At 40.3% G+C, this 20880-nt stretch overlaps 1 protein-coding gene across 2 annotated transcripts in view; it reads left to right on the top strand.

The window, feature by feature from the left end:
- Positions 1–20880, top strand: part of mtbp (MDM2 binding protein) — a 101281-nt gene that overhangs the window by 49754 nt on the left and 30647 nt on the right. For both annotated transcript variants that reach the window (XM_059973099.1, XM_059973088.1), the window contains exons 11-13: positions 3431–3548; positions 7515–7682; positions 19676–19789. In XM_059973099.1, the coding sequence (XP_059829082.1) occupies positions 3431–3548; positions 7515–7682; positions 19676–19789 (400 nt within the window). The remainder of the gene's footprint in view (positions 1–3430; positions 3549–7514; positions 7683–19675; positions 19790–20880) is intronic.

Here is a 20880-nt window from a genome sequence, read left to right as displayed (position 1 = left end):
TGTTGATTGTCAGTGAGGTGGATATGTTATCACCAATCTTCCCAGATTGTGGTCGTCCAGTTAGGCAGTTGAGAATCCAATTGCAGAGGAAGGTAGGGAGGCCCAGGTTTTCCAACTTCTCAGTCAGGATTGTGGTAAGGATGGTATTAAATGCTGAGCTATAGTTGATGAACAGCATCCTGACATAGGTGTTGGTGTTGTCCAGGTGGTCTAAAGCTGTGTGAAGAGCCATGGAGATTGTGTCTGCTGTTGACCTATTGTGGTGATAGGCAAATTACAGTGGGTCCAGATCCTTGCTGAGGCAGGAGTTCAGTCTAATCATGACCAACCTCTCAAAGCATTTCATCACTAGCTGTAGATGTGAGTGCTACTGGGCAATAGTTATTAAAGCAGCTCACATTATTCTTCTAAGGCACTGGTATAATTGTTGCCTTTTTGAAGCAAATGGGAACTCCTGCCCATAGCAGTGAGAGGTTGAAAATGTCCTTGAATACTCCTGCCAGTTGGTTGGCACAAGTTTTCAGAGTCTTACCAGGTACTCTGTCAGGACCTTCTGCCTTGCAAGGGTTCACTCTCTTTAAAGGCAACCTAACATCGGCTTCTGAAACAGAGATCTCAGGGTCATCACATGCAGCAGGGATCTTCACAGCTGTAGTTATATTCTCCCTTTCAAAGCGTGCATAGAAGACATTGAGTTCATCTGGTAGTGAAGCATCACTGCCATTCATGCTAACGAGTTTCGTTTTGTAGGAGGTAATGTCTTGCAAACACCGCCAGAGTTGTCATACATCTGATGTTGCCTCCAACCTTGTTTGAAATTGTCTCTTCACCCTTGAAGTAGCCCTGCGCAATTCATACCTGGTTTTCTGGTACAAGCCTGGGTTGCCAGACATGAATGCCATAGATTTAGCCTTCAGCAGATGACGTACCTCCTGGTTCATCCACGGCTTTTGGTTTGGGAATGTACAGTAAGTCTTTGTAGGCAAACACTCATCCACACAGGTTTTAATGAAGTTGGTAACAACTGCAGCACACTCATCCAGATTCAAAGATGAATCCCTGAATACAGTCCAGTCTGCCGATTCAAAGCAGTCCTGTAGGTGCTCCTGTGCTTCCCTTGTCCAAACCTTCTTGATCCTCATTACTGGTGCTGCAATCTTCAGTCTTTGCCTATTCCCGAAGCAGAAGTCAGGTAATCAGACTTCACAAAGTGAGGGTGTGGAATAGAACAGTAGGCATTCTTAATAGTGGTGTAACAATGGTTCAGTGTGTTGTTCCCTCTGGTATTGCAAGTCATCTGTTGATGGTAATTGCTTAGTGATTTTTTTCAGACTGGCCTAGTTAAAATCTCCCAGAACTATGGTGAAGGCAGTAGGGTGTGCTGTTTCATGCATGTTGATCCCATTATTCATATCATCTAAAGCTTGATTGTCATTGGCCTGAGGTGGAATATTTACTGCTACCAAAATGATCCCGGAGATCTCACTACATTAAGTAGCTTGCCACCTTGTTGCCGTGGGCCTTGTAAATGGAAAAGTGTGCTTTAGTGTCAGTGCAGCAGGATCTTGCTAGACTGAAGGGTTTGTTGAATAATAAAGAGATGGGGATAATCTTGGTCTAAACTAAACTCACTAGAGTTTAGAGGAATGAGGGTTGTTCTAATTGAAGATGAGATTCTCTCAGGCTACATCCACACTAGATCGGATAATTTTGAAAACGCCAGTTTTGCGTAAAAATGATCGGCGTCCACACTGTGCGTTTTTGAAAATATCTCTATCCACACTGAAACAGAGATTTCGGCGAATCTTCTCCTCCTGTGCATGCACAGGACAGATCTACCGAAAACAAGCGACATGTTTGGTGTCGAATCTCGCCGTAAAAGTGCGCGTTTGTGTAGTTACAGACTAGAAAAACTTAGAACAACGGACAGCTGTTGGCTCTCGCGCAGGAGGATTTAAAACTAAAAAAAATACTGGAGCGTACGGCAGCAACCGACAGGGAGTTTATGGACAAATTGACCCGGCTGACGATGAACATTGGAAAAACTGACTAACTCTGTTGCATTAATAAAGCACCTTGTTAAATGTACAAAACATGTTTGCATCAGTGTTATCTTGTATTTCCATACAATGTTACTTTAGGCTGTTACGCATCTATTGTCAGGGAAGTACTTGCATAAATAGGTAAACCACCTTCATATGAGCAAGGACAGAAAACAGGGCAAAGTGAGTACAGTATACTTATTTATACAGTAAGCTATGGGTCAAAGTATTTGGTGAGTACATTTCTAACTCTTCTGGCTTCAGTCTCTTTGCCAACTGTTCTGAAATTGTTAGGTTGTGTTCAAGAAAACAATGAAATGGCATGCTGCTGTCTGACAGCGTTTTCAGAAGTCTTCGGTTACCCTGTCCACACTCTTCTGCCTGAGCAGCGTTTTCAAAAATACCCACCCTGGAAAGCGTTTCTGAAAAGCTCCGGTTTTGGAGGATGAAAACGCCATTTTAGTGTGGACGGAGGGTAAAAACAAAGAGAAAAAGCTTCGGTTATGGATTTATCCAGCGTAGTGTGGATGTAGCCTAAGAAAGTTAAGACAATGGTGATGTGTGTGGTATGTCCTGTAGCTTGATTAATTTAAAACTATGGTGAATGATCTTGCTGGCAGGGTTAGTCCAGTTAAAATTTCTTTACTTAGAGCGGGATATCCTTAGAATTGACCTATTGGGGTTCAGTGAATCTCAATCATTTGACACTGAAATTGATGGAAGTTTGGAACTCAAGGATTTGAGGGGTTTGGAAAGTAGTTGGGGGAGGGGCAGTGGAGTAGGTAAATTAGATGAATTGGAGATCAACTGTGATGTTCAGTAGTGAATATGATGTTCTTATGGGAAATGGCTAGTTACAAATGACTCTAAAACTATTTCTTTAGAATACTGCATTTTCTTGCTGGGTTTTGCTATTGAGCAGTTCTTTGTTTGAACCACTGAATTCATTGGTTAGTGCTGGTACAGAAATTAATGTAGTTATATATGCAATTCTTCAGCTAATCTCTTATCTTGTAGACCCTTCCCTGCAACAGCTTGCTGCCATCTCTAAAAATATTTCTAGTGTCCAAGCTGTCATATTGCTTTTTTAAGAAGTTCACCACTATTAACACTTCCCTATGGACTCCACGTTGACTGCTAAGTATCTGTATCACAGGAGAGTGACTGGTGATAAACTCTTCCATTGTGGTAATTGTAAAGTGATTGTTATTGTCTCTTTAATTTCTGTGTAGTGAAATTAATTTCCTTTCCCCTGATTCTACACATTGAAAAGAGAGTGCAGGTAATTTACTACTGGTCTTATTATTCATGCATGTTCAACATCTGTATTATAAATGATAACTGATTCAAGTGTATAGTTTAATTCCAATATTCTACCTGTACTGCAGGTCGGGGCACTTTTTAACCTCTCTTGTACAGTGAGCAGTACTGTGATTCCTCCAGCCAACCAGTACAGTACACGGAAGTGGAAGGAATATATGGCAAAGAAGCCAAAGTGCATTAATGGTGGGTTTGTAAACCTGTACTTTGACAATAAAAACCTTTGCCCATTTTGCATCAAAGCCTGATTATGTTTTCTCTCTATTCATTTGAGTTTAGATATTTGCCTTGATATATTATCATCACTGTGTGAGTTATTGTGCTAAAAAGCATTAAGTGCAGAAAATTATTGAAATCTCATTTGGTCAGGGAGTATCTCTAGACAAAGAAACAGTTAAGGTTTCAGGTTAATGACCTTTCTGACCTGCAGAGTATTGTCAGCATTTATGCAATTCTATCATTTTTGATTACTGCTCAAAGTCAGTATGTTCCAGCTTGCTTTCTCCATTTCAAAAAAAAATATTGTTAAACCTATCTTGCATGCCTATTAATTGAGTTAGCCCTGCATTCAGTGTTTCAGTTGAGCAAGTAACCAAGGCAGGTGGATGAAGACAGAGTAGATCTATCATGACCTAATTAAATTGCCTACTCTTGTTTCTACATTTTCTCATTATGGTCAATTTATGTTTGATACTGGATTAATGAGTATGTACACTCTGGCCTCTTATTAGGTACCTCTGGTAACGTGGCTACTTGAGTTACTGTCAGCTTGGACTGGTGTTGTCATTCTCTTCTGACCTCTCTCATTAACAAGACATTTCTGCACACAGTACTGCTGCTCACTGGATTTTTTTTTTTGTTTGTTTCTCGCATCATTCTCTGTAAACTTTATAGAGACTGTTGTGCTTGAAAATCCCAGAAGATCAGAGGTTTCTGAGATTCCAAACCATCCCATCTTTGATTTTTCCATGATTAAAGTCATTTCTTCCCTATCCTGATCTTTGCTCTGAACAACTGAACCTCTTGACCATGACTGTATGCGTTTATGCATTGAGTTGCTGATCAGATATTTGCACTAATGAGCAGGTGTAAGTGGACATTGAGTTTATATGTAATGTTCTTAAATTATAAAGAATGCGGTGAAAGGTTTTGTAATTATTTACTGTAGATTCTCTTTGAAGACATTGCAATGTGCTGGATCCCTGTTGTAGAGTAGTTGAAAACTGTTGAAGATTTTTCTATATTTTTGTTTTTCTAGACAGTGAGTGTCTTGCATTATTAAGAACTACCTTGTGATAAAGTCTATAATGACATGATGGAAGTTAGTAAGACTTTTTTTGCAATGCATGGTTACAAGTTGGAATGAATTTCTTCGGGGATAGTGGAGGTAGCTTATTTGCGGCATTCAGTAAGGAACTGGGTAACAGATTGAAGAGTTATAGTGGCAGGGAAAGAAAATGAGACCAGCTGTATTGGTCTGACATTGAATTGCCATGATGCCAGCTGACTTCCTTCCATTCCATATAGAGTGCTTCCTGTGATTCCACAAGTCAATGTTAAACAACCACCGAATGTATAAATGAGGTCTGCTCAACTTACCTGCAAAAATTTGATCTTACTATATCAACTGCTGCTTGTAGTTAATGAATGCTGGAAGCAGATTGTACTGGTAAATTTTATAACATTTTACAATCTGATTCACCTTCGCTATTTCTCCTCTGATAACAAAGATAGATAATTTAACGAAGTTTCAATCTGCTTATATCAACATCCTGAAAAAGAAGTTTATTTATAGTTATTAACTAATGCTCTGGATTCATTAGCTATTTATAGGTTGTACTATACTTTATTTTTAGTCATGAAATCAGGTCATAGTGTGTACATCATGTAAACTGACCCTTTGGCTCGCCCCCTGACCATCAACCACATATTTACACTAATCCCAAAATATACTCAAGTTCCCATCACTTCATACAATTGTCCTCCACTAGGGAAAATTTACAGTATCCAGTTAACCCACCAACCTCTGCACCTTTGGAGGAAACTGGCGTTGCCAGGGGAAGCACACACAATCACAAGGAAATGTGTAAACTCCACTCAGCAGCCAAGGTCCGGATTGAACCAGTGGCACTAGAGCTGGCGGGGCATCGGCTTGACCAGCTGTGCCGCTGTGTTTCTCATTGTCCAGGTTGAAAAAGCAAGGGACTTCTATTCTATTGTTCCTTGAGAGTTCGAAGTAAATTTATTACAAATTATATGTTATTAATTAATCAATGTGTTATCATAGACTAGCTTCAGATTCATTTCTTGCAGGCATTTGCAGGGAGAAAAGAAATACAAAGAAAACTGTACTAAACAAAAACTGACAGACAACCAGTGTGCTAAGGAAGACAATCTATGCAAGTAAAATATAACCTGAGAACATGAGTTGTAGGACGATAAGACCATAAGACATAGAAGAACAAATAGACCACTCAGCCAACTGAATCTGCTTCTCCATTCGATTATTGCTGATTTAGTATTCCTTTTAACCCCATTCTCTTCCCTTCACTTGTAACCTTTGACACCTGACTAAACAAGAACCTATCAACTACAGCTTTAAATATATTCAATAACTTAGCTTCCACAGCTGTTGGTGGTAATAAATTCCACAGATTCACAACCCTTGGGTTAAAGGAATTCTTTCTCATTTATGTTCTGCTTGGACATCTCTCTATTCTGAGGCTGTGCCCTCTGGTCCCAGACTCACCCACTACAGAAACATGCTCGTCATATCCACTCTATCTAGGGCTTTCAATATTTGATAGGTTTCAATGAGATTCCACCTCATTCTTCTTAATTCTAGCAAGTACAGGCCCAGAGTCATCAAACACTCCTTGTACATTAATCCTTTCTTTCCTGGTATCATTCTCAGGAATCTCCTCTGCACCCTCCATTGAGCCTTATTATAATTTTCAGTCCATTTAATCTATGATAAAATTATTCAAATATATCAGTCTCAACATAGGTCAGTATGTGAACATGGGAACATCTGTATATTTAGTAGGTACACTTTAAGAACTCTAGTTTGACCCAAAGTTCATTGTTGTTCACTCCTTACTCTCCCTTTAATTGCTTATTTTTTTATGACTTGATTGTGTCAATTTTTTTGAAGCTGCCAAGCAATGTTTGACAATAATCTTATTTGGTGATTAAAAATATAATCTAGATTAATCTTGATTACCATCATATTTAATTGATGCAATTACTGCTTTCACCTTTGTCTTTCTACTGATGTTCTAAAAGTCATGCCAAAAAATGAGATTGTGTAGCTTGATGTGTTAGTTGAATGTCCTGCCTATACTTCACCTCTTGTCAGAGACAAGTGGTGATTTTGTTTCAACTATAAGTACAAACAACCCTGAGAATGGGCCAAGGAACAACGTGAGGGTATGAATGTGGCACCATGATCTGTCCATGTGGTTAGTAATGGGGTATTAACAGGTTCTCCTACAAGACCTTTTTGCACAGTTGCTTCAGCTAAATAGGTATTGCTGTGGTAAGATGGAAAAGGATGATCAAATTAGTACAATGCCATTTCATTCACTGTGCATTACCTTTCCCAAACCGTAGCCCGACCTTTTGGAATGCAGGGTGTTGGCAAGAGAGATAAAATACTTTTGAAGGTAAAACCCATCCAGTGGCTGTACAACTGGAATGGTGAGAGATTTGCAGAAGCTGTGGCGCTTACTACCAGTGAAGTTAATTTAGGTTTTAATAATTACCCACAAGAACTAATTTTGAATTGAAGTTCATGTTCTGTAAGCTTTGTTTCCAGTCTCCATTGTGCATGTCTCCATTATTATACTTAGCAGTTTCCCCTCACTTTGGTATGTGGAAACCTAGCAAAAAAAGAAATTGTCTCCTAGTGTAAGTATTCAAAGTTTCCTATAAATGGAACTTCAGGCATTGTACAAAGGCCAATCTTAGTCAGTGCTGGGAACTGGCAGTCTATTGATGTTGTAAAATAGTAGGAAAGCAAATAAAAGCAGTCAAATGGTTTGCAGTTGAATGCAGTTGGATTGATGATAAAAACCCAGGTACATAATATGTCTTGCACTACACTGTTTTATGTTTCACCTTCAGCACACCAAATTTCTTGTTTACTTCCAGTTCCAGAGATTGAGCTGAAAGGAGAGATTTCTGGTTATTACCTGTTGGTCCAGAATGATGGCCAGGGAGGCTGCAAGGCAAGTCTGATCCATTCAGCTGGTCAGATAAATGGGGCTGCTGCTGTCGCCATAGTGAATGGGATGTTGGAAAAGGCTGAAGGTAAAGAAGGTGAGCAGGAATTAAAGAAGCCACAATACAATATGCTTCTGTTGTCTTTAAAAACAAAATGTGTGAAATTAAAATTATAAGGCAGGAGGTAAATGGGAGAAAAGAATTAGGCCAGTTGGCCCATCAAGTCCGCGCTGGCATTTCATCATGATTGATTCATTTCCCTCTCAGCACCAATTTTCAGTCTTCTCGTATCCCTTCAAGCCCTGACTAATCTGTCAATCTCTGCTTTAAACATACTTAATGATTTGGCCTCCACAGCCACCTGTGGCAACAAATTGCACAGATTCACCACTAATCTGTGCATCCACAGTTAACAAGTCAGTAAGTCAGCAGATATTGAGGTCTTAGTGTAATTAGTTTAACACAATCACAGACTCAACCCTTCTATTTCTCTCTGAATTAAAAATGCTAGTTTTCTGCTTCTGATGAAGAGTTATTGAAGCATTGGCTCTCTTTCTCTCCCCACTGGTGCTGCCTGATCTGCTGGGTGTTCCCCTTTTTTGTTCTGGATTTCTAGCATTTGCACTGATGGATCTAGATACTGACAGAATTATTGTTCAGTCTTGATTGTACATAGAAAATATAAATCTATTTGGGTGAAATAGTGTCAGTGGTCCAATACTGTGGCAGCACAATGAAGCAGCTAATGGAGCTCTGACTTGTTCAATTATGATCTCAGGTGCTGTCGAATTTGTATGTTCCTCTTGTAACTGTGTGGGTTTCCTCCAGGTACTCTGGCTTCCTCCCTCATCCTAAATATGTGTACGTTGGTAGGTTAATCGTCCCCTGTGAATTGCCCTAAGTGTGTAGATGAGAGATAGAATCTGTATTTATAAAAATGGAAAACAAGAGAAAATCTACAGATGCTGGAAATCCAAGCAACGCACACAAAAAGCTGGAAGAACTCAGCAGGTCGGGCAGCATCTCTGGAAAAGAGTACAATCGACATATTGGGCCTTCAGCGGGACTGGAGAAAAAAGGCTAAGGAGTAGGTTTAAAAGGTGGGGGGAGGGGAGAGAGAAACACAAGGTTATAGGTGAAACCTGGAGGGGGATGGATGAAGTAAGGAGCCGGAAATTGATTGGTGAACAAGACAGAAGATCATGGAAGAAAGAAAATGAGGAAGGAGCACCAAAGGGAGGTGTTGGGCAGGCAAGGAGATAAGGTGAGAGGGAAAAGGGGATGGGAAATGGTGAAGGGGGTTGCTGGGGGGCATTACCGGAAGTTAAAGAAATCGATGTTCATGCCATCAGGTTGGAGGCTACCCAAATGGAATAAGAGGTGTTGTTCTTCCAACCTAAGTGTGGCCTCATCATGATAGTGGAATACCATGGATGGACATATTGGAATGAGACTGGGAAGTGGAAGTGGAATTAAAATGGGTGGCCACTGGGAGATCCTGCTTGTTCTGGTGGATGGAGCATAGGTGCTTGGCGAAGTGGTCTCCCAATCTACATCAGGTCTCACAGGGACTCAACTGGTGGGATGAAGCAGATTCGAGGTATGCTGATATGAGTTCAGTAGGGCAGAAACAAGCTGGAACAATGGGTCTTCCTGGACAAACATATTTGTGGATTTTGGTTAGGAGGTAGAAATGGGAGGTATGGGAACTATGAGGTTGGTGGAGGTGATGGTGTGTGAGACAATGGCCTGGTGTTCCCTAGTGGGGTCCTGTTTGAGGGGTAAGTAAAAGGAGGTGTCTGAGAGTTGGCACTGGACCTTAACAAGGTAGAGGTCAGAATGCCAGACTACAACAATACCTCCCTTATCTATGGGTTAGATAGTGAAGTTAAGTTTGGTGCGGAGGGAGTGGAGAGCCGAGTGTACGGAAGGAGTGAGGTTGGAATAGGAGAGGCGAGTGTTGAACCATTGTAGATGGTTAATGTCCCGTTGGGAGTTGGCAATGAAAAGGCCCAGAGCAGGCAGAAGACCAGGAGGGGTGTGCAGGAAGCAGAGGAGGGCTGAAGATGGGAGAAGGGGTCATCGGTGGAGGGTGGAGTCCTTGCCAAAGAAATAGGTTCAGAGATGGAGGGGGTGGAAGAAGAGTTTAGTGTTGTGGCGGACATGGAACTCACTGAGGTGTGGAATTAGTGTACGTGAGTGCTTGATGGTCGACCTAGATCTAGCGGGTTGAAGAACCTGTTTCCATGTTCTGTGACTCTATAATTTTAATTGGAACTGACAGGAAAAAAAAAGTCTTGCGTTTACTTTGTCCCTGCTTCTACGACAAGCTCTTCAGGAACCGTGGCCATGAGTAATTTGCAGTCATTGAACTAGTTTTGAAATTTAGTTTTAAGGTAGAATATAGACAGCAGTTTCTCAAAATTCATCATAAATATGAGGCCCATCAAATCTATACTGGCAGGAATCAGTTGGTTATTATATGACAGTAGAATAAGGCAGATACAAATAAATGGTTTCTTTTGAAAAGCATTTGGTTCTATATATCTATGATACAACTTAGAAAATGAGCCTTTCTCTTCATGGAGAATATCATATTTTGTTCTTTTCACCTCCCCACTCACCATTCACAAGCAAGAAGAATCAAATGGTTATATTTGGAGATCCATGCTTGTGTCCTTGAGCAAATGTCGCTTCAGTGTTAAAATGTCTAATTGAAGAAAGGTTCTCATTGTGATCAAGAACTGCAAATTCCAAATTCCATATCCAAACCTATTAAATAGCATGTTTTTTGCCAAAGGCATTCTAGCTTTTTGTATTCTTACCCCTCTTTAACTGCACGTTGTACAAATCAAACCCATATTTTACTTCACTATAAACATTGTACAAGCATGGGATAATCTTTTTTGGGCTAATGTACAAATAATTTGAATTACTTCTAAAATGTATTGAAATTCTCATCTTCATTGATGTATTATTGAATTAACTCCAGGCTATAAAATTACATTTTGAAACAATATATACTGGGTTATTACCTTTGTTTGTCTATTTGAAGGAATTTTAAAGAAGAAACTGACATTTTGCTCCTGCACTTTGTTGAAGTCTTTCTAATGCAGTGTTAGTTCATTCCAATGTATTTTGCATATATGCACAACATTGACCGACTGGCATGCCACAAACCGACACTTTTTTAAGCCTGTTAGTTCATGCTTTTGATTTTCATTTATAGAATAGTCTGGACTTATAAGGTATTTATGTATGAATATAAACGTGATTGGATTATAATAGAGTTGTGAGTTAATAGTTGCCTGGCATGCTGCCAAGCTAACAAAATATCCAATGATGCATGCACAAGGCTGCTGAGAACTCTGTAATTACTGGATTTATAAAGTGTAGAATCATTAGGTAATATGACAGTATTTAAAAGAATGGTTACAGAATCATTGAGATAAGTGTAGGAGCCTTCTTTCATTTGTAAAATTTCTGATTTTTAAAAATTTCTCACGTTTCAATTCCGCGCAATTCCGGAATGGCTGCCATTTCCCGAAGACTCTATTACTGACACAAGACCAGTAGTGTTTATCTCATATCAAGTGTTGGTGCAGTGTCTCAAATGCTGCTTGATTCTGGAATTCATTGAAGCTAAGGCAATCCTATTCACCTCACTTGCCACCCCATCATTAACACCAGTGGTTCCCAACCTGGGGTCCATGGACCCTTTAGTTAATGGTAAGGGTCCAGAACATAAAAAAGGATGGGAATCCATGACTTACACTTACGGACAAGTTAAATGGACTTTTTCCTCTTTGTTCAGGGACATGGGATCAGTTTTAATTACCCCCCCCCCCCCCAGGATTGTCCACAGCTGGGAACAATATTCAATAATATTGAAACAAATTGAATAGTTCATCTTCTTCTACTATGAAGTTGGAAGAAAGATTAATTCCAAAGTTTTTATTTTGTTCACAGGATGTAGGCATTGTTGACTGGGGCAATATGTATCAAAGTTCAAAGTAAATTTATTATCAAAGTAGGTATAGGTCTCCCTGGGGTTCATTTTTTTTTGCTGGGATTCACAGTGGAACAAAGAAAATACAACAGAATTAGTGGAAAAACTACACAAGCAAAGACTGATAAACAATCAAATGTTCAATAGACAAAATGCAAATACAGAAAAAAAATAAGTAAATAAATTATACTGAGATCATGAGTTATAAAGTCCTTGAAAGTGAGTCCATAGGTTGTCAAATTAGTTCAAAGTTGAGTGAAATTATCCACGCTGGTTCAGGAGCCTGTTAGTTGAAGGATAATAACTTTAATTGAGCCTGGTGGTGTGGGATCTTTTGGCAGGAGACTTGGATCCACCCCTAATTCCCTGAAAGACATTATGGAACCTTGGGGATTTTGAAAACAATCTAGTTTTACAATCAGCTTTCCTGAGATTAGTTTTCATTTATTTGACATTTACTCAATTACTTGATTTTTTTTACATTTCCCCCTGTTGTGCTGGAATTTTATCATCAGTAATCCATGTCTCCAGATAATACTCCAACTGATCACAATGCTGTTATGTGCTTCCAAGGCGCTAATAAGTTTTTTTGGAAATGAACCTGAATTGCTCAGCAGATTGTGTAACATCTGAGAGATGCCTTCCTTCCTCAAATGTTGTTTGACCTGCGTACTCCTGTAAACTCTGTGTTGCTTCAGAATACTAATGCTTCTAGTCTGTTATGAAAATTTCACAAGCCATGAGTAAGTTGTGCTGTTTTGGTGCTGGGAAGTTCACAGTTGTCCACATCCTGGTGAGTCACAGCTTGGTTCAGCAGGTGGTCAATTCAGCTTCTGGGTGGAACACAGCTTTGTGGAGTAACATAATAAAGAGAGCTCAATGGGATGAGGAAGAAGCTTGTGAATTTTCATCTTTGGCAGTGTCAGATCTTCAGCTAAACATGCACTGGTTAGCATATCCTGCTAACTTGCTGTTTCTGCATTCTTGTAGATGCCCTGAAGGAATTTAGTTCCACAAGCACATCTATTCACAAAATTAAACTTATCATTTTCGATGGAACAATTAAAGGGGCAAATTTGTGAAATGTGTCCAAGGATTTTTTTTCAAGTGATATGTAATTTGCACTGATAGAGAGGAGCAACATTTAACCTCTTAGGAAATGAGGCTAGGCAGATTATTGGTGGGTCATTGGGGAAGCATTTTGGGACCAATGACTGTAATTCTATTTTTAAATAATTATGGAATAAATAGGGAAAAAAGTTCACAAATTAATGTCCTAAATTGGGGCAAGGCTAACTTTGATGGCATGTGCCAGGAACTTGCAAAAGATTGTTTGTGAGAGGCTGTTAGCAAGTAGAAACATCTGGCAATGAGAGGGTTTTAAAAGTGAGATAAAGAGTCTTAAAGGCCACATGTTTCTATTAGAGTGAAGGGCATGGCTGACATTATTAGGGAACTCTGATTGGTGTGGAATAATGAGGCTCTGATTTAGTTAAGAAAAAGAAGAAGCAGGTGTATAGGCAAACTGGTAACTCAGATTATGATGAAGAAGGGATTTGGCATGTTTGCCTCCATTGGTTGGGGCACTGAGCACAAGAACTGGGATGCCAAGTTATAGCTGGAGTATTGTGCTGTGGTTCTGGTTGCAATATTATAAGAAGGATGTGATTAAATTAAAAGGGTGGAGAAAAAAATTCACAGAAATGTTTCCAGCAATGGAGGGCTGGGGCTATAAGCACCATTTTTAAAATAAATTGTGAACTATTTATACAGCAGTTGTGAGTTTCACATCCGTGAAGCAGACCGTGTCTGCTTTCATGGCTGCTCTTCAACAAATTAAATCAAAATTATTTTGTTATATTACAAAGCTTGACTAAAATAGGAGCTGTTATAAAGGAATACTCAGTGCAAAATTGTACACAGAAACATTATGTGGTCAAATAATTCATAAGGAAATCATAACTGAATTCTTACTCTCCTCTGTCATTATATAAATGGCATCAAACAATTGCTTATGTTTCAGTTATGTGCAAGCAAGTAAGATGTTATTTTACTGAGCTAAATATAGAAATCATTACAGCTGCATATGAAGGTGGTCATTATGAATAAATTCTGTATGACAAGAGAAGTTTGTGCCATACCATAATGTCTTGATCTGAACCTCCACGTTAAAAGGAGTTCTTAAGCAGAGAGAAAACTAAGTGTACTGAATCAATCTCCCATCAGTGGATAATGAATGCCTTGTAAAAATGTTTGGAACAGAAATTAACTGTAATTCAGTAAATGTCGTTAATACACAAATATAACGATTATAAATTAGTGAACAATTATGAACAAGTTAATGAACAAGTCGTAGATGAGTGTGTCCCTACAAAATCATTCAGAGTCTTCCTGAACCGGAAGCCCTGGATGAACCATGAGATCTGCAAACTGCTGAGGGTCAGATCAAAGCCATTCAAGTGCGGTGACCAAGGAAGTTACAAGAGGTCCAGATACGATCTCCAGAAAGCCATCTCACGGGCAAAATGGCAGATCTGAACTAAACCTGAATCAATGAAGGATGCGCAGCAGCTGTGGTAGGGCTTGAATGCTATTGCTTCTTATAAAGTAAAATCGAGCCACATTGGCAAGAACTGAGCTTCACTTCCAGATGAGCCCAGATGAGCTCAATGCCTTCTATGCTTGCATTGTCTGTCAAAGCATAGAGGAACCATCACAAACTCTCACAACCCTGATGATCCTATGATTTCAGACTTGGTGAGGCCAACGTGAGAGCATTGTTTAGGAGTATGAACCCTCTGAAAACTTCCGACCCTGGTGGGATACCTGGCCAAGTACTAAAGACCTCTGCTAATCAACTGGTTGGATTGTTCACTGAGATCTTTTACTGCTTGCTTCAGCACTGAGGCACCCATTTGCTTCGAGCAAATACTGATGTGTGGTAACCTGCCTCAATGACTATTGTCCGGTAGCACTTGCAGCCACAGTGATGAGGTGTTTTGAGAGGTTGGTGCTGAAGCATATCTACACCTGCCTCAGAAGCAACTTTAATCCACCCCAATTTGCCTACTGGCACAACAGGTCCACAACAAATGCCAATTCACTGAGTCTTCACTCAAACCTGGAACATCTGGACAGCAAAGACTTATACATCAGGATGCTCTTTATCGACTTCAGCTCAGCATTCAATACTGTCATCCCCTCAAAAATAATCAATAAGCTTCGACACCTTGGCCATAATACCTCCTTATGCAATTCGATCTTCAGTTTCCTCACTTGCAAACCCCAGTCAGTTCAGATTGGCAACAACATCTCCTCAACAATCTCCATCATCACAGGTGCACCACAAGGCTGTCTGCTTAGTCCCCTGCTCTTCTCACTTTATACTTTTGACTCTGTGACTGAGCACGGCTCCATTGGCATATTTAAGTTTGCTGATGACACCACTGTCATAAGCCTAATCAAAGGGGGTGATGAATCAGCATATATGAGAGAGACTGGAAGTCTGGCCATAACAATAACAAGACCAAGGAGAGGATTATTGATATCAGGAGAAAACTAGAAGTCTGTGAACCAGTCCTCATCAGGGGATCAGAGGTGGAGAGGGTCAACAACTTTAAATGCCTTGGTGTTAACATTTCAGAGGACCTCTCCTGGGCCCAGCATGTAAGTGCAATTATGAAGAAAGCATGACAGTGCCTCTGCTTCCTTAGGAGTTTGTGAAGATTCAGCATGACATTTAAAACTTTGATAAGCTTCTATAGATGTGAGGTGGAGAGTATATTGACTGGCTACAACACAGCCTGGTATGGAAATACCAAAGCCCTTGAATGGAAAATCCTAAAAAACAGTAGTAGATATAGCCCAGCCCATCATCACTAAGGCCCCACCATTGAGCACATCTACACGGAGCGTTGTTGCAGGAAAGTAGCATCTATCATTGAACCCTCACCACCCAGCTCAAACTCTGTTCTCGCTGCTGTAGTCAGGATGAAGGTAAGTTCAGAAACACTGAGATGAATAAATTTCTTAAAGTGTTTAATTGGAGTAAGGGGAGTTATGAGGCTATCAGGCAGGAACTTGGAAGCTTAAATTGGGAACAGATGTTCTCAAGGAAAGGTACAGAAGATATGTGGCAAATGTTCAGGGGATATTTGTGCGGAGTTCTGCATAGGTACGTTCCAATGAGACGGAAGTTCTGGTAGGGTACAGAAACCGTGGCGTACAAAGGCTGTAACAAATCTAGTCAAGAAGAAAAAAGTTTACAAAGGGTTTAGAGAGCTAGGTATAAACCATATCACCATATAACAATTACAGCACGGAAACAGGCCATCTTGGCCCTTCTAGTCCGTGCTGAACGCTTACTCTCACCTAGTCCCACTGACCCGCACTCAGCCCATAACCCTTCATTCCTTTCCTGTCCATATACCTATCCAATTTTACTTTAAATGACAATATCGAACCTGCCTCTACTGCTTCTGCTGGAAGCTCGTTCCACACAGCTACCACTCTGAGTAAAGAAATTCCCTCTCATGTTACCCTTAAACTTTTGCCCCCTGTAATGTTAGAGGTAATGTTAGAGATCTAGAAGATTATAAGGCTAATAGGAAGGAGCTTAAGAAGGAAATCAGGAGAGCCAGAAGGGGCCATGAGAAGGCCTTGGCAGGCAGGATTAAGGAAAACCCCAAGGCATTCTACATGTATGTGAAGGGCAAGAGGATAAGATGTGAAAGATAGGACCTATCAAGTGTGACAGTGGGAAAGTATGTGTGGAACCAGAGGAAATAGCAGAGGTACTTAATGAATACTTTAGTATTCACTATGGAAAAGGATTTTGGTGATTGTAGTGATGACTTGCAGTGAACTGAAAAGCTGGAGCATGTAGGTATTAAGAAAGAGGATATGCTGGAGCTTTTGGAAAACACCAAGTTGGATAAATTGCCGGGGCCGGATGAGATGTGCCCCAGGCTACTGTAGGAGGCAAGGGAGGAGATTGCTGAGCCTCTGGCGATGATCTTTACATCATTAATTGATGGAGGGTTGCGGATTTTGTTCCTTTATTCAAGAAAGGGAGCCCAGGAGATTATATACTAGTGAGGCTTACTTTAGTGGTTGGTAAGTTGATGGAGAAGATCCTGAGAGGCAGGGTTTATGAACATTTGGAGAAGTATAATATAGTCAACATGGCTTTGCAAAGGGTAGGTCCTGCCTTACGAGCCTGATTGAATTTTTTGAGGATGTGACTAAACACATTGATGAAAGAAGAGCAGTAGATATAGTGTATATGGATTTCAATAAGCCATTTGATAAGGTACCCCATGCAAGGCTTATTTAGAAAGTAAGGAGGCATGGGATCCAAGGGGACATTGCTTTGTGGATCCAGAATTGGCTTGCCCACAGAAGGCAAAGAGTGGTTGTAGTTGGGTCATATTTTGCATGGAGGTCAGTCACCAGTGGAGTGCCTGTTGTGGGAGTGCCTTACTCATCTTGATTTTTATAAGTGACCTGGATGAGGAAATGGAGGGATGGGTTAGTAAGTTTGCTGATGACACAAAGGTTGGGAGTGTTGTTGATAGTGTGGAGGACTGTCAGATGTTACAGCGGGACATTGATAGGATGCAGAACTGAACTGAGAAGTGGCAGATGGAGTTCAACCCATATAAATGTGATGTGGTTCATTTTGGTAGGTCAAATATGATGGCAGACTATAGTATTAATGGTAAGACTCTTGGCAATGTTGAGTATCAGAGGGATCTTGGGGTCCGAGTCCATAGGACGTTCAAAGCAGCTGTGCAAGTTGACTCTGGTTAAGAAGGCATACGGCGTATTGGCCTTCATCAATCATGGAATTGAATTTAGGAGCCGAGAGGTAATGTTGCATCTATATAGGACCCTGGTCAGACCCCACTTGAAATACTGTGCTCAGTTCTGGTCACCTCACTACAGGAAGGAGGTGGAAACCATAGAAAGGGTGCGGAGGAGATTTACAAGGATGTTGCCTGGATTGGGGAGCATGTCTTATGAAAACCGGTTGAGTGAACTCAGCCTTTTTTTCTTACAGCGACAAAGGATGAGAGGTGACCTGATAGAGGTATATAAGGTGATGAGAGGCATTGATCGTGTGGCTAGTCAGAGGTTTTTTCTTAGGGCTGAAATGGCTGCCACAAGAGGGCACAGGTTTAAGGTGCTTGGGAGTAGATACAGAGGAGATGTCAGGTGTCAGGGGTAAATTTTTATGCAGAGAGTGGTGAATGCGTGAAATGGGCTGCCAGCAACGGTGGTCGAGGCAGAAATGATAGGGTCTTGTAAGAGACTTTTGGATAGGTACGTGGAGCTTAGAGAAATAGAGGGCTATAGGTATGCCTAGTAATTTCTAAGGTAGGGACATGTTTGGCACAACTTTGTGGGCTGAAGGGCCTGTATTCTGTAGGTTTTCTATGTTTCTAAGGTATAGTAGCTTCAGGACCCACACCACCAGGTTTAGGAACAGTTATTACCCCTCGGCCATCAGGCTCTTGAACCAGAGGGGATTTCACTCAACTTCACTTGCCTCATCATTGAACTGTTCCCACAGCTATGCACTCACTTCATCTCATGTTCTCAGTATTTATTGCTTATTGATTTATGGTTATTATTTCTTTTTCTTCCTTTTGTATTTGCAGTTTGTTGTCTTTTGTGTACTGGTTTTCCATCCTGTTGGCTGGGGTCCTTTCATTGACTATTATGCTTATTGGATTTATTGAGTACACCTGTAAGAAACCAAATCTCAGGGCTGGATATGGTGATATATATGTACTTCAATAATAAGTTTACTTTGAACTTTGAGCAATAATAAGAGATGTGTTTTCCCTGTAGTTTTGGCTATTGCAGGCAATAATAACTACAATAGGTTCCTGGGTAATTGTGATGCACGTTACAAGCTCACAGTGAAAAGCAAGTTCACACCTCTTGTTACATTTGATGCTTTATAAGAACAAATTGTATAGGCTGAGGGATGTCCTTATAAAGGTTTTTAATATGTGAAACACTGGTTGATCACAGACCTTTTTGTAGAGTAGGAGAATCCAAAACTCTTTTTTTTAAAAAAAAAGGTTTAAATTGAGAGAAGAAAGATTTAAAGGGGAATTGAGGGTAAGAGAACAAGCTGCCAGAGAGAGAGGCAGGGTATAATTACAGTCTTTAAAACGCATTTGGACAGGTACCTAGATAGGAAGGTTTCAAGGTGATGTGGGCCAAATACAGGCAAATGGGACTACATTAGATGGTACCTTGTTGAGCATGAATAAGTTGGCATGTAAGGCCTGGTTTTAGGCTGTATAACAGGTACTGTGGTTTCTGCAAATTTTAGACCCATTTTTGGATGGGTGTGTAGTATGGAAGAATTGAACTTAAAAATCATTCATTTATAACTCTGTGCCTTTATCTAAACTTTGATTAATTAACTTTTGGATATAGTCAATCATGGCAACGTTGCTGATTCCTCTCTTGAATTGCTGTATTCTGTGTGGTGAAGCTGGGAAGTTGCAGGATTTTGATTGAGCATGACCGAACGCAATGAAAAACTTTCCTGATTAGGGTGCTTTGTAACTTGGAGAGACAGTGGGGCTTCTCGTATTCCTGCTGCCAATAACAATGCAAGTAATGGGGGTGGGGTGGGCAGGGGTGTTGGTCATGGGTTTAGTCAATGCTGCAAAGTAAACTGTTAATGGTACATTCTGCCACCAGTGGAGAGCATAACTAAAAGTCAGTTTCTGCATTTAGAAGGTCAGTGATTATACTGTTAATGGTTCAAAGCATATAGAATTATTTTGATTTCAGAGACAAAATAATTAATACAAATTTAATATTTCTACTTTTCAAACAAAATTTCAAAAATATATGGTAAATTCATCAAGCTCTTCACAATTAGAAATAGATTCCTAATTTATTTTTGTGTCCTTTTTTTTTAAAAGTTCTACTGTAATCCTGAATTAGTTGTGTTCTCATCAATGGAACATTAAGTGACCATGTGATAATCTTACTGAGATAGAATGTGCTTCTGGCAGCAGTTGCATTCACTGAACTGTGATCTGAAATGCAGGAAGTGATGCTGAAGAGATTCTCGGGGCAATGCCTTGCATGACTGGTGAACAGCTTGTAAACAGAGAGAAGAAGCTGGCTCAAATTCGAACAGTTGCTTTGAAAGAATTTCTGAGTAAGTCTTACAGTGTATTGCACAATGTGTCTCTGAACCTTCTGATCATCCAGCAAAGAAAGATGTGTACACTCTAGATTGCTAGACGTAGATAGATTGGGTGAATCATGCAGCAAGAAGCAGTACTTACAAGCTAGTGCTGGCTTCTCAAAAGACCCCTTCAATCAATCCTGCTCTTCATGTATTCCTGGTTGTTACCTCTTGCCCCTCCCAGCCACCATTACCAGTTTGCTTTCCTTCTCAAGTATTTATTAAGTTACCTTTTACAATCACTGATGCATCTTCGTTCACCACCCTCTGGCAATATATTCCAAACTGCAACTTGCAGAAGTATTTAAAAACAAATCATTCTCTTCATCTCTTTTGCCCTTTAGTTTACATGCCCTCTGGTCACTGGCGCTCTTGCCACTTGAAGTAGTTTTGCTTTTGTTATTTGCTCTTCAAAAGTCCCCATAATTTGGAACCTTTACTATTAAATCTCTCCTCATCTTTATCTGATCTGAAGAGAGCAACCCTACCTTCTGCACTCTCTCCAAATAACCGACTTCCCTCATCCTTGGTGCCAGTGTAGTGCCATTTTCAAAGCTTGCAACATTCCCCAAGAATTAAACTGTAGCTATGCCCTAATTAGTGATTTATAAATTTCTCACAGCTTGGAGTTTACTGTTACATCAGGGAGGTTGCTGAGTAAATGAGAGGGATTTCATTTTATCCCCTTTTAATAGAGTCAGGCAGGCAGACTGAGCTTGAGAATTTGTAGGCTTTCCTGTTGTGGAAGTGCTGTGGACTACAGGTGCTCTGCCCGTTTAATTCATTCGGAATGGATATAGCCAGCAATACTGGCATTTGTTGCCCATCTGTAAATGGCCCTGAGGTGAGGAGGTATGCCATGAACTGAACTGAATCTCACTCCCTCATAAAGCCTGGAAACAGTCACGATACCTTCATTTTTAGCAGCTCAGTGTGCTGCTTGCATTTCAGCCTCTGTTCCAAACAAAAGCCAATTGAAATTCAGATTCTAGTTTTGTGTTGTCAAGAGTTGAATGTCAGAATCAAGTTTACTATCACTGGCATATGCATGAAATTTGTTG

Source organism: Hypanus sabinus, chromosome 1 (assembly GCF_030144855.1).
Source record: "Hypanus sabinus isolate sHypSab1 chromosome 1, sHypSab1.hap1, whole genome shotgun sequence".
Lineage (NCBI taxonomy): Eukaryota > Metazoa > Chordata > Chondrichthyes > Myliobatiformes > Dasyatidae > Hypanus > Hypanus sabinus.
Note: the sequence above shows the minus strand (reverse complement) of the source record. Positions and strands in the feature narration are given on the sequence as shown.